The sequence below is a fragment of the Mesitornis unicolor genome, unplaced genomic scaffold (genome assembly GCF_000695765.1).
Source record: "Mesitornis unicolor isolate BGI_N332 unplaced genomic scaffold, ASM69576v1 scaffold24450, whole genome shotgun sequence".
Lineage (NCBI taxonomy): Eukaryota > Metazoa > Chordata > Aves > Mesitornithiformes > Mesitornithidae > Mesitornis > Mesitornis unicolor.
The window spans coordinates 48,852-65,745 of record NW_010156584.1 but is presented as its reverse complement, the minus strand read 5'-3'; the positions used below and the strand labels follow the sequence as shown (position 1 = coordinate 65,745).

Here is a 16,894-nt window from a genome sequence, read left to right as displayed (position 1 = left end):
TGCTGAACCCTATCTGTATCTGTTGAGTACTAGGCTAAGGTTATGTCTGAAGTACAGCAAGTTCTGTGTCTGTGTGACACCTCAGGGCTCATGGATGGAGGTGTTCTGCCCTCAGGTAGTCTCAGGAGATGCCCTCCACCACCACTACCCAGGACTGTGCCTCTGAGCAAGAGCTTGATTTGAAATAGGGCTTCTGATTTTCTCACTTTGAATCTCCTTACCTACCTTACAGCACTGCTCTTAAGAATCTGTAAGGTTTCTTTAACCAGCTAAGTGGAAGAATAGGCTTAAAATTGTAAAAGCAGAGGCACACGATGCTTCTTTCTTCCATGTATCAGGATGGGGTTAGTTCTGCCGATGTACTCCAAAGTAGGGCAGCATGAACCTCCCTGAATGGTTGAGGTGGTGGAGGGAGCGCTTGTGTGGGGCTACATAAGGGATGTGTTGTCTTGTGTTTAGTACTAACATGTCTATAATTAGCTGTTGACTTGTGCCCTTGTCACTGTGCTAGTACTGCTTTGTTAGAACAGTAGCACTAAATAAGCTATGAATATTAAGTGTCAGTAATTGTGCAAAACTAAAGGCTGCTGTGTTGGCAGTAATTAGTGGCTCTGTTTTTATTATGGCTGGGACTATGTTGCTGCAGTGAGGGAGGGCTGTGCTTGATGGATGGAGTGAGAGATGGCGTTGTAGGACCAGAACTCCCAGCAGCCAAATGGAGCTTGGTTATTTCACGTGAGGGGAAAGAGGGGATGATCCTCGCCACTTTTGTACAGCGTGAAGTGCTGTTCGTTTGCAAAGCTCCATAGGACAGCTATTACTGATTCTAGTAGGTTTGTGGTGAGTGATTAGATTGCTGCTTGCTGCTGCTGGCAGACTTTCTAAATTCTTCATTAAGGCCTTTCTGTTGCTTGCAATGACAGTTTCATCCTCTCAAAAACTTGGAGGGAGGTAGGTTTTGCCAAATGACCTGTCTCCTTCCAGCAAATACTGAACTGAATCTTGAGTGAAGCTGGAACTGACAAGTTTGTTTCCATGGAAATCTCTTAGGCTTGGAAGCTGCTGTACCTTAAGGGCTGCAGAGTTTGCAAGGTGAATGAAAGCATTGGTCTTTCTCTGAGGCACCCCTTAAATGGAATATCTCTGTGTGGCTCCTGTTGCAAGGGAGATTTTGTAGTGCTCTTTGTGGCTAAGTATTTTCCTTCAACTTCCCTGCCAAACTAACCTTGCTCTCCTCTCTGTCCACAGCATCTGTCATTACAGCCGCCTCTTCTGGGAGTGGGGGGAAGGTGTGAAAGTGCACGACTCTCAGAAAAGGCAAGATCCAGAGAAGCTATCAAAGGAGGATGTCCTGTCTTTCATCCAAGCACACTACCCCTAACCCTGCTTTTGTGAGGGTTGCAGAGGGGTCTGAGCCCAGCTTGGATTCTTCAGGGACTGATGAGACTGGGGAGGCTCCACAGCTTCTATCCTGGCCTTCTCCAGAGCTGATTTCCTGGAGGTGATCTAACCAGGGGGTGGCATGCAGAAGGCACAGGACGAGGCTCTGCCCTGGCAATGTATATGAGTATGGCCCAGGTAGTGCCTGAGGCCAGGGTACCCATGGAGCCACGGCCTAATGCCATTTTGTCCTGACCTACTGCATGCATGAGGCCAAGGGGCTGGCAGCTTTCTTTGCTCCTGTTCAAACATTCAGTGAGGTTTGTGGAGCTCTGTGTGCCAGAATTCTCCAGGCTTGTGCTTCCCTGGCAGTGTGCGAAGGAGCAGAGATGTCTCAGTGGCAGAGCTGGGCAACAGTGCATTGAAGCAGCCCTGCATCGTTCTTGGCAGCTGTCTGTCTCCTCAGCCTTGTCAAAGGCCTACACTACCCAGTGGAGGGTGTCAACTCATTAGGGACTGCCAGCTTTGGGACGCAAGTATGTATTCTCGTTGGTGTCTCCAACGCTTTTGATTACTGAGGCACTTGGCTGGCTGCTGACAGTTTCTATATGATGGTATCCTGTTGGACAAAGGCCAGTGCAGGTGATGAGTAGAGTTCCTGGCGCAGGTGTGATGTGCTCAGTGCCAGAGCTTTCTCAGACCTCTAGAAGCTGTTGTGACAGGGATTTCCCCACTCCAGGTCAGTGGAGACTGATGAGCCAGCAGCCTGGGGTTGATGTGTGAATGTGTCTATGCCTCATGGTACTTCTGAGACCAAGGTGCTTTGATTCTTGGTACTCGACACCGTTACCCAAATTTTCAGGGAGGAAGGCAGATGCTGAAGATCTTTGGAGGAAATAATGGGAACATCTAACATAGTTTTAAAAAAACCCAAACCCAAGGCTTCAGTGAAAAGAGATCTTGACTTTGACCATGTTGGTTAATCAGAAGAAATGCTGTCCCCTGACTATGCTCACTGGAGAGGTTACCAGACTTGCCTTTTTAAATGTCAGAGTGGGCTTTGAAACCCTCCATGTCCCATTTGGCCCTAGAGCTGCATCTGGGGTAAAGGCATGAAGCCACAAATCTCTCAGCATGGTATTTGTGTGTCAACAGACTTCTCCATGCACTTCTGTGCTGGGCTCAAAGTCGTCTTCTGTTGCATGTTTTACCCTCACTTCTGGCTTCCATGGCGCTTTTGCCAGGTCTTCCACACAGATCAGAAGATAACACACAGTTGACTGCTTTTGGCCAAGCAGCAAAACTGCCCCCCCACCCTTTTTTTTTTATTATTCTTGGCTTGTTTTTAAACACAGATTAGCAGTAGGGAGGAAACATTTAGGGGTTGTCTAAACTGTGCCTTAAAGAAAGCTATAGTTCTTCTAGAATCTATAGCAGTTGCTTAGATTCTTGTTTCTTCCCACCCACATGTGTGATTTGAACACGCTTGATGTAGCAAGATACAGAAATTTTCACTTGTAGGTGTGTAGTAGGTGCATGGGTGCCCTGTGCCCCACCTGAAGACGCCAGAACAAGGATGGCATGTTGTAGAAGTCCCACCTCCACTCTCTATGGCCCAGTATTGTGTAGGTTTTGTGCTCGTTCTCAGCACGCAGTTGAATACCATCCTACAAGTAGGCTGTGCTTTCTGAGCCTGGAGCACTTCCATGTCGTCACAAGCAAGTTGTCTCCATAGATCCATGTATTAATTCTCAACAGTTTGGTACAAATGAACTTGGCAGCTGCACCTCCTTGCACCAGAGAAAAATGACATGCGGGCTTGATCGCTGCAGACCCACACCCCCTGGCTAACAGAGCAGAACAGAAGTTGGTGTGGTCTGTTGGTCAATGGAAACTGGAGGAGGCAAAGCTCAGGAGGGGAGGGGAGCTGAGGTTACAGATTGTCCTGAACATTGTGCAAGGCAGCTATTGGGTTTCTTCTTAAGCTCTGGCCAAAAATGAAGGGGTCAAAGCTGCTTTTCCACATTAGTCCCCAGACACAGTTAGGTCTACCCAGGCAGTTCTGAGAGTGCATGCTGTTATTACATCCTCTTGCTGACTTGTGAGCCCTCTGCTCTCAAGCATTGGTAAAACATGTATGAAAGAAAGGGTGGCCCTTCTCCCCCAAAGAACAATAAGCCTGTCACTGGTAGTTTTGGTTTGGGAAAGGCACTTCCATGAGGGATTATGAGGAATCTTTCCCAGTGGGCAATAAACAACCAACTGTGTGGTTTCCTGGCCTGTGTGCAGTTGGCTTTATAAACCAACCAGTAATTTGACTTCTGGCGCTATTCAGACTGCCTTGAGGCTGTTCCAATGCCAGCAAAGCATGCTGCTCCCTTTGCCAGGCTCCTTTGGAGTGTTGTGTCTTCCACGCAGGGCTTTGGTCTCCTGCGGGCTAGCAGACAGAAGGGTGACTAGGAAATACACTAGGGTGAGGGTACGCCTCTGAGGGTGCAAAAAACCCTGGTTAGCCTGCAGGCTAGCTCTTGTGAACAGATACTTTCTGTTTACCCAGTTGCCTCCAGCTCCTCCTGATTTTAATTTGCTTTTATTTTTAATTTTATTTTTCATGCACTGAACCCTGATTCTGAATCCTCCTTCAAGAAGGCAAGCATGAGCCACCATGCTACTTCCCTACTGCAGGGTGAATGTGGAGGGATAATGTTGGGAAGGGGGGTGAGGAAGGTCTTGCTGAAGGGAATGTTTATGTACATTAATTGCATAATGTATTATTAGGCTGTGTATCATTTTGTGTTGACTTCTCTGCTTTCATTGTCTCTGTTACAAATACAGCCCCTTTAGTTCACGAAAGTTCTCATTTACTTTGCTTCCCACAAAATTCTGGCCAGCAATGTGTGTTTGTGTGGAGACAGAGAAATGCCCTGTACAGTTAAATTTTCAAGGCAGTCCCCTTTTAAAGGCTTTCCTGTCAGGTTAGATCATACTCAGGGCTACCTGGTGCATGTCACTGGATCAGAATGAGAGCAGACCACAGAGGTTGGTCCTCAGCACGCCTCTGCAGCATGCTAGGCTGCTTTCCACTCAAACCAAATGCTCAAGTAGATTCCAGGCCACAAGAGATCAATTACCCACTGTGGAGACCTTGCTGACCAAGGATGTTAAGTGCCTAACCCTGTCTAGGTTTACTGCGGTGTAATGTGTACCAGCAGGGAGATGGCAGGATAAGAATAAAACAGTGGCTGAGAGGCATGTTACAAAACAGGAAAAAAAAAAGAAAACCAGGAAGTTACAAGGTCAAATTATTTTATTAAAAGGCCTGCAGAGGCACTTCCATCCCTGGGAGTTGATAGTAAACTCTCTTCTGCAAATGTTGATCCTCAGAAGCACAAAGTGGCGACCGAGCTCTAATGCACTGGAGAGGTAGGTAGATCTTACCAAGTCCAAGCACCCAGATGTCATGTTGGATGCTACCTGCTTGCAGAAAGAGATATCTCCCTCCTGTCTGGACTTGTGGAGGTAGGATTCCTTTGGTCCTGTAAGTCAGTGTGGAGGAGGAAATATCCTTGTTTAGCTCAGTTCTGGGGACATGTGAAGTCTTTAGGTCACAATACCCAAGCTGACCTTTGCTTCAAAGAACATGGTGTCCCTTCAGCTCATGGCCAAGTCACAGAAACCAAGAAGATGGCATGGATTCTGGCTGGGCTGAGCAGAGAGAACTTGTCTGCAGCCACAGAGGTCCTCTTCGAAAGGGAATGTGTTACCTTCCCACATCAGGCTGGATGGTCTTGGCGGCATATTGGGTAAGACAGCACCTTGAGCTCTGTTTGACCCTATTTGCAATCGTAAATGATTTCTGGCTTGTCTCCTGTCCCCCTCAATTCTCAAGAGAAAAAGCTTCCCTACAATGATGCTTGAAGAGGATAAACAAGAACAGCATTTTGAAATGCTGATCCTCACCCTTGAGGGAGGCACAGTGGTGAGAGGGAGAGCTCCTTGAAGGAGAGTCATTTGGTCAGCAGGGAGAATTCTTGAATGCAATCACATTGTCCAGCAGGCATAAATAAGAGCAATCAGCAACCCCATGGCCACAGCAAGGGCAGCGTTCTTGCGATTTTCCTTGCGAAGCACACTGAGTTCTTTCTCTGGGAAACAAACAAAAACTTTACCTGTGACTGTTCCTCATGTTGCAGCTTCATCTCCTTTCAAAAACTGCATTAAAAGGACAATGCTACCTTGGCCACAGTCAACTCTTTTGGGATCAGTATGCAAAGCTGCTAATGATGGGATATGCTGAACAGGAAGTAAACAAGCAGCAACCTTTTCATGTGCTAACTCTAATCCTGTCAATCTCAGGAGCTGTGCTTGAGAATACTTCAGTGCCAGATCAGTTTGGTTTGCACGACCTTGTTCTAGCACACTACTAAGGACAGAATGGGTCATTAAAGTAATGGCTTGTTCCCTAAGAGAATGAAGACAGAGGGTAGAGTGCTATTTTTACTGTCTTCTAGATGTAACAACATGATAACTTTTGCTAGTGCTTAAATTCACTTAAACACAACTGTGGCCACCTTTGAATGTTGCACAATCCGGGTTTCCTTGTGCCCTAGAAGGATGAGTGTGGAAGAGGTCTGAGCCTGGATACCCATTCTGCTGGGGTCTGCAGCTTTTTAGATATAGGTCACTTTCCCTGGCCCTGCTTTACAAAAGAAGAAATGCAGAGAAAAGAAGAATGTGGGTACCAAAAGTATGGAGTCCTACTGCTCTCCATTTCTGTTTTCTCCTTTTACCAAAGATGAGAACCCCATTCTTGCTAGTTCTGTTCCACAAGACTTTGCTGGATGGTACAGGCAAGAAATGAGGCCTACAGCCTCACTGACCAAGTTGCAATAATTATTTTAGCCATTCATTATGTGGCACAAGCATTCTCATGCAACCACAGAGCAAACTGCTTGAATCTGCACGGCTACAGAGGAGGTGGTCTGGGCAGGAGGTCACATAACCCCAAGGACAGCAGTGCCAGCTTAAACTGATGGAGCGATGCCATCATCGGCAACTGCAGTTCATGGCCTCAAGTGTGTCAGCTGGCATGAGCAGAGATTTAACCAGAGGCCACAGCAGTGATCTAAAAAGGCTGTGTGCACTCTGTTCTGTCGCAGGAGAAGCAGCCATTAGGTGAGGCTGTTGCTGCTGTCTGAACAGCCTCTCAGACTGCTCTGTTGATGCTTGCAGTGATGGCTGACTGCTGGGAAAAGGGTATGAGCGATGTGCAGAGTCTTCTGCCGTCTCTAGCAGCGGCCCCTTAGGGAGCAGCTCTGAATCTGTTTAAAATAACTGTTAAGTCTTCTGGAAACAGTCCTTTAACATGAGTTAAAATTATAAATTTGCTGGCAATACCCCAGCTTTCAACTCTCTAGGCCTAAAAGAACATTTGTGCTACTTTCCTTTGTGTGAGCTCTGGTGCTCGCACTGCTGCGAGTGCTGTGAAGCAGTTAACACGCTGCTCAACACCAAGAGCCTAAAAACATGCAAAGCAGCATCCCCAGTGGAATGGAAGTGCTGTCAAATGTGTGGTAGCTCAGAGGGACTCTTATTTTAGCCATCTACAGCAGCACTTGCAGCAAGGAAAGACCCTGGCTCTCTGGAACTGCAGGCAGCACATCAGTGTAAATGCCTATGCTTGTGTGCTGAATGGCCCCAGAAGTGGGTACAGTGGGAACCTTCCCCAAGGAAAGTATACTTTGCCACGCTCCAGGTAGCACTTGCAAGCTTGCTTATTAAGCCTCTATTAAAAAAGAAAAAAAATAGGAACGGAGCATGTTAAAAGCCATTCAAGTCAATCTGTTGCCTAAGATTATCTAAAGACTGGTAATTTAGGGTATGTGAAAGGGACATCTTCCCCCCTCGCCATCATTAGCTGATGCTTATTTTTTCCCCTCTGATAACACAGCTCACGTGGGAGGATTTAGACTCCTATTATAATATGGTGACCAGATTTCCCTCTGTCTAGCTCCTTTTGGTTGAGGCTAAATTCAAAGGCAGAAGTCAGAGGTGGCAGGAGCTTGAAGGCGAAGCTAAGCTGCAGCACTGATCCCATCCAGCCCAGAGGGACCATTTTTAATGAAGCTCTTACCATAGTTGTCAGCTTTGGTCATTAGCAAGTTTCTCTCTCTCTCCAGTGACTTTCTGTAATGAGAAGAGGAGTTCATTACCTGTGAGGCACAACACAGCCTATTTCTTTGCTTATATGATGGAAGAGAGACTGTCCCACTGCTGGGGATATCTGCTCACAGAACGAGCCCCTCACCCTTCACTGTGGAGAGGTGACAGTTTAGAAACCTCCAGCTGTGCCGGAGAAGAGATGCAGCAGTTTTAAATTACTTTTTCCTTACCCCAAACTGCTTTGTATCAATTCTTGCAGGACAGCATCAGTTTACACAAGCCGGCTAGAGAGGGGTCTGTGTGTCAGAGAGCCCCCTACTCTGTTCCCCCAGGTGGGGTAGGAAGTTCTGCCACAGCTAAGGATGGGACAGGGTCTCTACATGCTCTCTGCAGGATCCTGCCCCTCCACCACATCTGGCTTAGGGCTGGAACACCAATTCTTACCACTGATTGGAGCTGGGATGCCTTTGTCAGAGGTATCCAATTTACAGAAATTGGTCAACTCAAGGAACCAACCTGAATCCAAGCCCAGTAACAACCAGTTAAACAACCTGTTATTAGACTGAAGACTCAGGATAATGACAATGAAGAGCAAGTCAGGCCAACCCAACCCTTGTTTTAAGCTGCACAAGATGATTAATTAATACACAGTTTAAAATATAAAAGCAAAACAAATTGCCTGAAAGCAGCAGTGTTTCCATTATGGCAAGTGAGGACGCGGTCACTCCTTTCAGACTGTGTGCATATAAATAAATATGCACTAACGAATTATCTCATGGTTCAGAGCAGACAGAGAAGACACTGAGTCACTGAGTGTAAGTTTGTTGTTCCCCTTGGGGCAGAGCAAGAACCTGTAGGAAGAAAGAGATCCAAATCTCTGTGTACAGCTAGTTAAGTAAGGGATGGCAGAAAGCAAGCTACATCAGAGCAGCAGGAGAGGAAAGGGCTCTAAAAGGCAACTGGGGAAAGGCAACACTGAGTGCAGCCAGAAGGAAGCAAGAAGACAGCTTTACCAATGTGACTGAGCCGGTACTTAGCAACTTGCCTTGTGAAGAGTCAAAGGAAGAGGCTTTGAGAATAAGACATGAAGAATCCCTAACAACTGAACTTCAAAATGGGAAAGCAGAGCTCTCTCGTTTGTGTAATACTCACTGAATCAATAATCATAGTATCTTCCTCCAGGGTTTTTTGAATGGTCTGAATTAGGGCAACAGAATTTCTATTTCCATCTCCACATAAGTTGTAAAATTAAGAAAAGGTTCCAGGAATCTCTAATCCTAATTCTTTGCTTGAGGCCCTATATTTCAGAGAGAAATCAGACAGACATATCCCATTCTATCAAGTTACCACAACTGTAGGTTTGGTTGTTGGCGAGCTCAGTAGCAGATAAAGAATACAGACAGAAAACACAAGACGAATTTAGGCCTAGATGAGGGACAAGTGAGTTGAGAAACTACAGATGAGGAACAGGAGGAGACAGGATCCTGTCCAAATACAGATGGGGATATAAAACCCCAGTAAAAGTGGAGAGAAGAGAGAGAGGCTGGCTCAAGGAATGGCAGACAGAGCAAAGTAACAGAGTGGAAAGGAGGAACAAAGAAGATAACCTGAGGCTGTTAAATATCAGGATGTGAGGATGTAGGACAGTACTGTAGAGCAGCCAACAGGACCACTCCCTGGGCCTACAATTGAACTTCCCAGCCTTTTTGCTAGGAGCAGAGCAATAAGAAGCTGGTGCCTGGAAGAATGTCCCCAAGCAGACAGTTTTGAGAATCAACTGGGAGATGTAGGATCTCTTGCTCCACACTCTAGAGAAACAGCAGGTTCTGCCTGTGTCTGCTATGAAATCCAGGTCAAATTCCTGGTCTAGAAGCCCACAGTTGCCTCTCCTGTGTCAGTGACAGCTTTCAGGGGAATTGTCCCTCTTCCCTTTTCTAAGGAAAGCCAGGGTGTCACTGCATCCCTACATCCAGACACATCTGCAGCACAGAAAGAGCCATTTCCCAGTTGTGTCCCAGCCTGGTTTGGCCTTCAGACAGATGGCTGCTGCACATCTCCTTTGATTGAACTCAGGCAGCTTCAGCAAGGCTTGAGTAGCAGCATGTGATGAACCTTTGCCAGACTCACAGAGCTGTTTCCTAGCAGGGCAGGAGCTAGCCCTACAAATGAACTGGCAAATTACAGGCACTGCTTGGCTGGTTGTAGTGCAGGTTGGGGAGCAAGACTGTTGATAAGATAAAGCTCTCTCCATGTATCACTGAACTTCTCACCCTGGCAAGTTCCTCAAGTAAGCTCCAAGCTGGGGGAACAGTCTTGTCATGGGAAACCATACTCCCATCCCTTCAAGAGCCCTTGGTCAGTACTACAGCAGAATGACAGCAGGCTGAAGTGCACAGCCACAGGTGTGAAAGGTGGTTATCAATACCTTCCTTCAGGGCTGAGCTTCTCCCTGCGCAGTTTGAGATCCACCTCTTCCATGCTCTGTCTGCAGCGTGCCAGCTTCTCCTCCAGTCCATCAATCTGAAAAACACCACACCAGTCACCGTCATTTCCTCTCGCAGCTAACGTGGATCCATCCCCACTCAGATGGGAAGGGTGGCAGCTCAGCCACTCTACCTCCTTCCTCCTCAAATTAAGGATCAAGAGCCCACCATCTCTTAGGTCAGCCTGTGTTACACCCCAGGCAACTGTGACGTTGTAATACAATGCGGCAGAGAGTAACTGTGGATAAGTACATGAGGGTTGATCTACTTGTGTGCAAATGGATTGCCCACGAAGGAATCCTACCATGGACAACACTTCTCCTGGGAATCGTTCCTCTTTTCTGCCTGGCAACCAGAGTAGACATCTTCATGAAAACTCTTTCAGGCTGAAAGAGCGAGACTAACCAGGTAATATGAACACAACACCCTAGCCTGAAAGAAAATGGCCTTGGTGCCCTGGGGTGGCAATGAGATGGCTCCTACTTAGTGCAACGGTCCTGCTGTGTCTGGTTCTCCAAGCAAGGCCAAGCCCAGCTAGATGGCTGGCAGCACGGCCTCTCTTGCGGTGGCAGCCTTCACAAACCAGAAACGAAGAGGCAGCACAGTCCTGGGTAAAGTAGTGAGGTGGAATGAGACACCTGGACATAAGCCTCAGCGGTGGCCTAGAGCACAAATGCTCCCATAAACAGTGATATAAGAAACAAAATCAAAGGCAGTGATCCCTAATTATTGCTGCATGGGAATCAGCTCTGTCCTGAGCTCATTAGCAATCTCACACCTCCTGCTCAGAAGAGGCAGGCAAGCATTATAAATAAGCAGGAAGGGAGAAGAGGCTTTATGTAAAGGGGAGAACAAAGCAGACTGCAAAAGGGAGTTTAGCCGTGATGTCACCTCAATGGTCTCCCTGCAAGGAGCACAGCAGAGCTGGGGAGGGGGCCACATATAACAAGGCTCAAATAAATCTTTGCATTTACCAGAGAGCAACTTCAAAGTCCCTTGTTATTAGGCACCTCTGCCAGGGCTGATGATGGGATGCCCTCTCCAGAGGAACCCACACAGCTTCCTCTGAGCCCCAGGGGAGCATGGAGGCACATCACCTGATCCCAGAGCACAAGGAATGGCACTTCTGGGTCTGGCAATGCTTGGGTTTGCCTGGATGAGGACATGGATATTTCTGGAGCACATTAGCTGAAAATGCATTCAGTCAGGGCACAGACTACTGTTCTCCTCCACATCCAGCTGTGCCAGTTAAGAATGTTAACTCCAGCCACTCATCACTATCTGTCATCCACTACAGCTCAGTCAGCGGGATGTGTTACCCCAGTCTGCTTCAGGGCCAAGCAAGGGCTTCACCCAATTCAGCACTGACCACACTTATCAGGAAGTTAATTCAATGGCAGAGTGGAGGTGCCATGTCCACCCAGCCCAATTTAAGAACAACCACATCCCTTGCCAGTTCCTACCATTTGCAAATGACTCTGTCTCTGCTCCTTAATCTGTTGGAAACCCTCACATACACACACAGCAAGAGGTACTTCAGCATGCATTACCTGGCTTCTCCTCAGCCAGTAAACGTGTAACAATGCACCACACCTTCTCTGGAAACACGTTTAGAAATCATGTTAAGTAATATAATTTAATGAGAGCTTTGGTTAGTCAGCTGCCAACCTGACCACTAAATTATCCATGTCACTGCACTTCCTCTCCTCTCCTCCAAAACTGCTCCTTCTGCTCAGTTTGCAGTTGTGCTCACCAGTCCATTCTCTGCCCATACTTGTGTCATTTCATGAAACATAACAAGAGGCCCAACTCTGCCAATGCCTTTGCTTTCTGCTGACTAAAAATCTCCAGATTCCATAGAATACTTAAAAAGTTTCAACTGGTTTTACTGCTCTTAAATCAAAACCAAAGTTTGGGTCCCCTGCTGAAGAGCAATAATTTGCTAATAAACCACATGCCCTAGAACAACACCATCAGCTTTGCTGTGCTGAGGGCACAAGGGACAGAAAATAATAATTAAAAAAAAAACAACAAGGAAGGAGGAACAGATTGCTGAATGAACAAAATATCTTCCATCCAGAATCCCACTATTTCTTTTCTTCAGGCCAGTCTGGGGCATTAGGGGTTGTAAGTAAGGACGAGAGTGAGGATTCCCAGATGTTATCCATTTACTGTGCCTTAGTTTCCCTCCTTGTAAATTAGGACAATACTATCTGCCTCCTGGAGGTGGCTCATTTACACTAGGAGCCTCAGACACCGACCCAGACTATGGGCAAAACATCTGGATATGTCAGTGCCATTGCCTCACTCTGGATTTGGGATCTGTTCCTCCAAGCCAGGAGTCTCTTGGCAGCTCAGCCATCCAAGTAACTCTTCACTACAGGACAATAGAAAGACAGAAACAGAAAACAAGCACAGGGAGAAACAGAGGAATGCCTGGGAAGTACTGATTACTCTCTAGGCTGCCAAAACTCCCACAGGGGGCATAGCCTGTAAAGCTGTAGCATAAGAGAACTTGCAGGGCTTTGGCATAACTCCCTGCAGCAGCTCTCCAGCAAAGCAATCCTAGAGGCAGATGCACACCTGAGCTTGCTGTGGATGGAAGGCTTTCCCTCCTACTAATACATGAGAAGGTCAGTTGGGGTAGGTACCTAGGACTACTGGAAGCCTGCAGGAGAATGAAGAGCCAAGCTCACTTGGCTGAGCCCTCTCTGCACTTCACACTGGCTTATCTTTTTAGTGGCAATCTCAGCACAGTGGCTTTAAGGTGCAAAGATGAACCCTTGCTCCTTCTGGCTCTCCATCCCATGAAGAGGATCCTCTGGGACAGAGCTGAAGTGCAGCACACAGAGAGCTCACATGACAGCTCCTCAGGTTCACATGGGCTATAGCAGGGACACAGGACTTGACTTGCAGCAACATCTTGAAGTAGTGCCACTTAAAAGAGGAGAGTGAAACAGGTGCTTCACATCCAGGCAGCAGCTCGGAGTACACAGATCTGCCCTTCTGCTCCCCAAGAGTCACTCTGGAAAGCAAAGTCCCAGCAGCTTTGGATGCACACAGGGATTGAAGACCAGATGCCTCCCTTGCTCCACAAGGTATGACAAGGCACTGAGCCATTTTCATTGAATTCTGGCAACACTCGCTCGCAATCTGGAGACCTAAACCACAGAGACCTGGAGTAGATTTCAATCCAAACTGACTTACATGCTTATTACAAATCTCATTTGTTGGGACCATCTTGGGCAGGGAGCCCGAAATGGCTCACATAAAGGCAGAGACAAAGAGAGAAGGGAGAAGGAAGCGGCTTTGCTTACAGAGTTAAGCTGGATCTCTTTTAATGCATTTTGTAATGAATTAATAAAAGCTTTCTTTCCAGCAGAAAGGCTAAAAGCGCTTTTCAAGAACTGTCATCCACCCTCTGCTTTTATGAATTCCCTAATTAAGACACTGGCAAAGAGCCAAATCACACATGCGTCGACATCCAGCAGCGTTAGGTAATGAGGTTTTCGTCTTCTGACCCTCATATAACAGATCAAAGCCAACTGAAGATGTGAGGGCAAAGAAAAAAACTCATCCCCAAGCAGTCTTCTTGTGCCTTGTCAACTGCCAGTACACTTGAGCAGTTCTTTTCACAGAAGAATTAGTGGTTCCTGCATCCACAAATTTGGCTGGATTATTAAAATCAGACCAGCAGAGATGAGTTTTGTTTAAATTCAAATGCTAACTTGCAGCTCATGGACACACTTCCATTTTCACCACGCTCCTGCAATCACTCTGCACGCTAGCAAATCATTTCACAAATGCTGTGCCCACAGAGTGCTTGGAAATATTTACCAGGCAAGCTACTACACAACAGAGGATGATCCACCAGCAAAGTCTAAGATAAACCCTGCAGATCAGCCCCTTGCATTGGCAAAGGAGAAAGGGCTGGATCCTACCTGCATCTCCTCCCTCAGCCCTGCAGGGACCACCCAGTGAGTCCTCCCACCCTGCCTCAGCTCGGACCAGTGGCTTTGCAGGACAGCACGCAGACCTGGCCACACCGCCCCCACCACCCACAGCTTTCTCAAAAATCCTGTAGGAGCAGCTTTACTGAGTAAAGCCTGCGCTGGCCTTTTCCCCATTCTTTGTGCTCTTGCATGGACACTGATCAGCCATTGCCTTGTCAGAAGCAGCCATACACAGTACAATACTTTCTCCAAACACACAGCTGACATTGTGCAGCTCAGGCACTGCCTGAGCACAGGGTGGTGTTCTCTTTGCATTTAAGAGCCCCACTCTTTCGCTTCCATGATTTTTTTTTTCTGTTGTTGCCTGGGCCACAATTTTATTTTTAAGGGCTACGACATCCTGTGGCAAGGAGTTTCACAGCTCGGCCATGGATTGTGGGGAGAACCAACCCCTCCTGTTTGTTCTGAGCTTGTCAGCTGCTGGTTTGACTCAATAGCCCTACTTTTGTATGGACATTGAATGTTCATTCTTTGTTTAAAATTGCCAATAGCATACAGAGGATATAGACCCATATCGGGTCCCCCTGTAGTCATGTTTTCAAGCTTAAAGGGACCTGGTATGCTTAATTGTTTCTTGCACAGAAGTTTTTCACACCTTTGATCATCCTTGTCACTCTCTTAAGCTCACTCCATTTTCACTGTGTCGCTACACCATGGACCAGTCTTCCCAGTGCCATTTTCCTGAAGAGTTTCATCAAGAAATTTCTGTGCAGCTCATCACTGCCAGTGAGGCTGCCTGTTGAAAGACTACAGAGCTACATGAAAGGACAAGTGGCACGAGTTTAAACCATCACCACATTATGGAGACACATTTATATCAGTTTAAACCAGCTCATATCAATTACACCTGCAATTTGTAAGTGCAAGCTAATCTGATAACTGTCCATATAGAAAATTGCATTCATTTAGCATCATGACTTCAGTTAAACAAGCATGACTCTGCCTAGATTAGGCCTTTCAAAGCTAGCCATGCATCATGTCATATTAAGACTCATTTCGAAAGTTTTCTTTACAATCATAACAGCTCAGAAGGTAATACTGAATGGAATGAAAGTTTCAATTACAAAATCAATATCTTGGTATTTCTGACACCTGAAACACAGCCCTCTCTTCCTCTAGCTTAAAGGGATTTTGTTTTCTTCCTCCCTAACATCTATTCAGTACCTTTCTCATCATTGCAAGAAGGAAGGATTTTATCCTTTAGTAGTACCTTTGCAGTGAGAGGTTTTCATCTATAGCACACCGAAGAAGAGTAGTTCTACAGTCCTTACAAAAACAGTGTGTTCTATCATGACAACTTGTAAAAAAAAAGTAAAATCTAAAGATACCACAAATCTCCAAACACTTTTCAAGAATTTGCTGTGGCAGCTAATATCAGTCCTTTTCCATTCTGTGACCAGCAGGTCCCTGACAGGCTCACCTTTTTTACCACCTCTCTTTTTATAAGGTAGACTCTACCATCTCAACTCTCCTTGTCTGCCACATCTCAAACAACCAGAATTTCATTATTTCAACTTTCCCTGCCAGGGTCACTGAAGAGAAGCTGGACAAACAGCACACTTCCCTCTGAACGCCCTTTGGTGGCAGTATTTGGGTTAGAGTGCCCAGAAATGTCTGTTTCTCTACTGAAAGCCAAACTAGATGAAATAGACCAGAAAACTTTTATAGACTGATCTCCCATTCAAAGGACACAGTAGGACAGTCACCTTTACAGTACTGGGTGATGAAGCATATATGACAAGCCCCAAGTCCTTTCCATGGCCTTTCTACCCAGGCTATCTTGGCCTGTTGTGCCTATGCTCACCTGAAAGACTTCAGGACAGGGAGGTGACCAGCGAGATTCACTAGATCAACTCCACCCCACTTCAGTCATTTGTCAGGAAGATCCAGGCTTTTACTGTCCCCAAAGTATCCACGACCCACAGACTTGAACTATGGGTTCACCACTGCCTCCTCCAAGTCAGTCCAGATACCACTGTTCAATGCAGCAGCCAGAATGAACTACGCTTCAGAGAAACCTTAACTAACATGCTTGTTTATTAATATAGATATAAAGCTTAAACAAAGCTTACCAGTAACCCTCCTGCCATTCAGGAAATTACGAAACACCCAAGCGCAACAATAAAAAGGCAGCTTTAGAAGGCATACTCTTGAAAACCTGTCTATTCCCCTTCTCCTTGCTGTGATTCACAGGTACCTCATGTGCTGATTTATCACTGGGTTCCTCAAAAGCAACAGCCCAGGCCCTGCCTACTGCTGACTTTCACCACCACACACGCAGGCCAAGCTGGGCACAGATTTGCTAGTCAGGGGCAAGCCCCCTTCATGGGTGCACACGTCTACCACCTCTTCCTGTACAGGCTCAAGGGCTCAGCAGCAGGAAGGGAAACAAACGCCATCGCACAGTCGAAAGCACGGGATGAAGGACGGATCATCGTGGAGGACCCGGTGCAGGCCGATGCCACCTCAGTCTCGGCCACCACCCTCGCACATTAAGTGGCAGCCGGGCCTGGCACCACTGCAGCACAGCCTGGTCAGGGTAGGGCTCCTGAGCCCCCACTACCCCGGCCCTCCCCAGCACCCACTGCTCTCTTGTGAAGCACTCCGGCAACAACAGCCGCCTCGCCCCAGCCCGGCCGTGCCCACAGCACCGCCCGCCCTCACCTCCCGGGCCACGCTCAGCCCCTCTCGCCTCCGGCCCATGGTCCCCAGCCCGACTACATCAGCGCATGCGCAGAGCTGCCGCCACGCTCCCCCGTCCCAGCGTGGCCACGTCCGCGCCGCCGCCGCCATCTTTGTGAGGGGTTGCGCTGTGGGGCGGCCGCCATCTTTGTAAGGTCGCTTTTGCCCGAGGTC

General features: G+C 47.2%; 2 protein-coding genes across 2 annotated transcripts in view; one reads left to right on the top strand and one right to left on the bottom strand.

The window, feature by feature from the left end:
• The window catches only part of CMTR1 (cap methyltransferase 1), a 22,053-nt gene extending 20,672 nt beyond the window's left edge, over positions 1-1,381 (top strand). Inside the window, exon 23 of the mRNA XM_010193821.1 lies at positions 1,249-1,381. Within this exon, the coding sequence (XP_010192123.1) occupies positions 1,249-1,381 (133 nt within the window). The remainder of the gene's footprint in view (positions 1-1,248) is intronic.
• A 4,040-nt stretch (positions 1,382-5,421) lies between these two features.
• CCDC167 (coiled-coil domain containing 167) lies at positions 5,422-16,741 on the bottom strand. Its single transcript, XM_010193811.1, has 4 exons — positions 16,703-16,741; positions 9,968-10,062; positions 7,514-7,566; positions 5,422-5,525 (listed from the first exon to the last, which is right to left on the bottom strand). The coding sequence occupies exons 1-4, from the start codon at positions 16,739-16,741 to the stop codon at positions 5,422-5,424; spliced, it is 291 nt and encodes a 96-aa protein (XP_010192113.1).
• Between the last annotated feature and the right edge of the window lie 153 nt (positions 16,742-16,894).

Excerpts from the sequence above, each read along its gene's own strand:
- CCDC167 (XM_010193811.1), bottom strand. The coding sequence starts at position 16,741 with ATGGGCCGGAGGCGAGAGGGGCTGAGCGTGGCCCGGGAG. Across the intron at positions 10,063-16,702 it reads GGCTGAGCGTGGCCCGGGAG|ATTGATGGACTGGAGGAGAA; the intron begins GTGAGGGCGGGC and ends GGTGTTTTTCAG. Across the intron at positions 5,526-7,513 it reads GACCAAAGCTGACAACTATG|AGAAAGAACTCAGTGTGCTT; the intron begins GTAAGAGCTTCA and ends TTTGTTTCCCAG.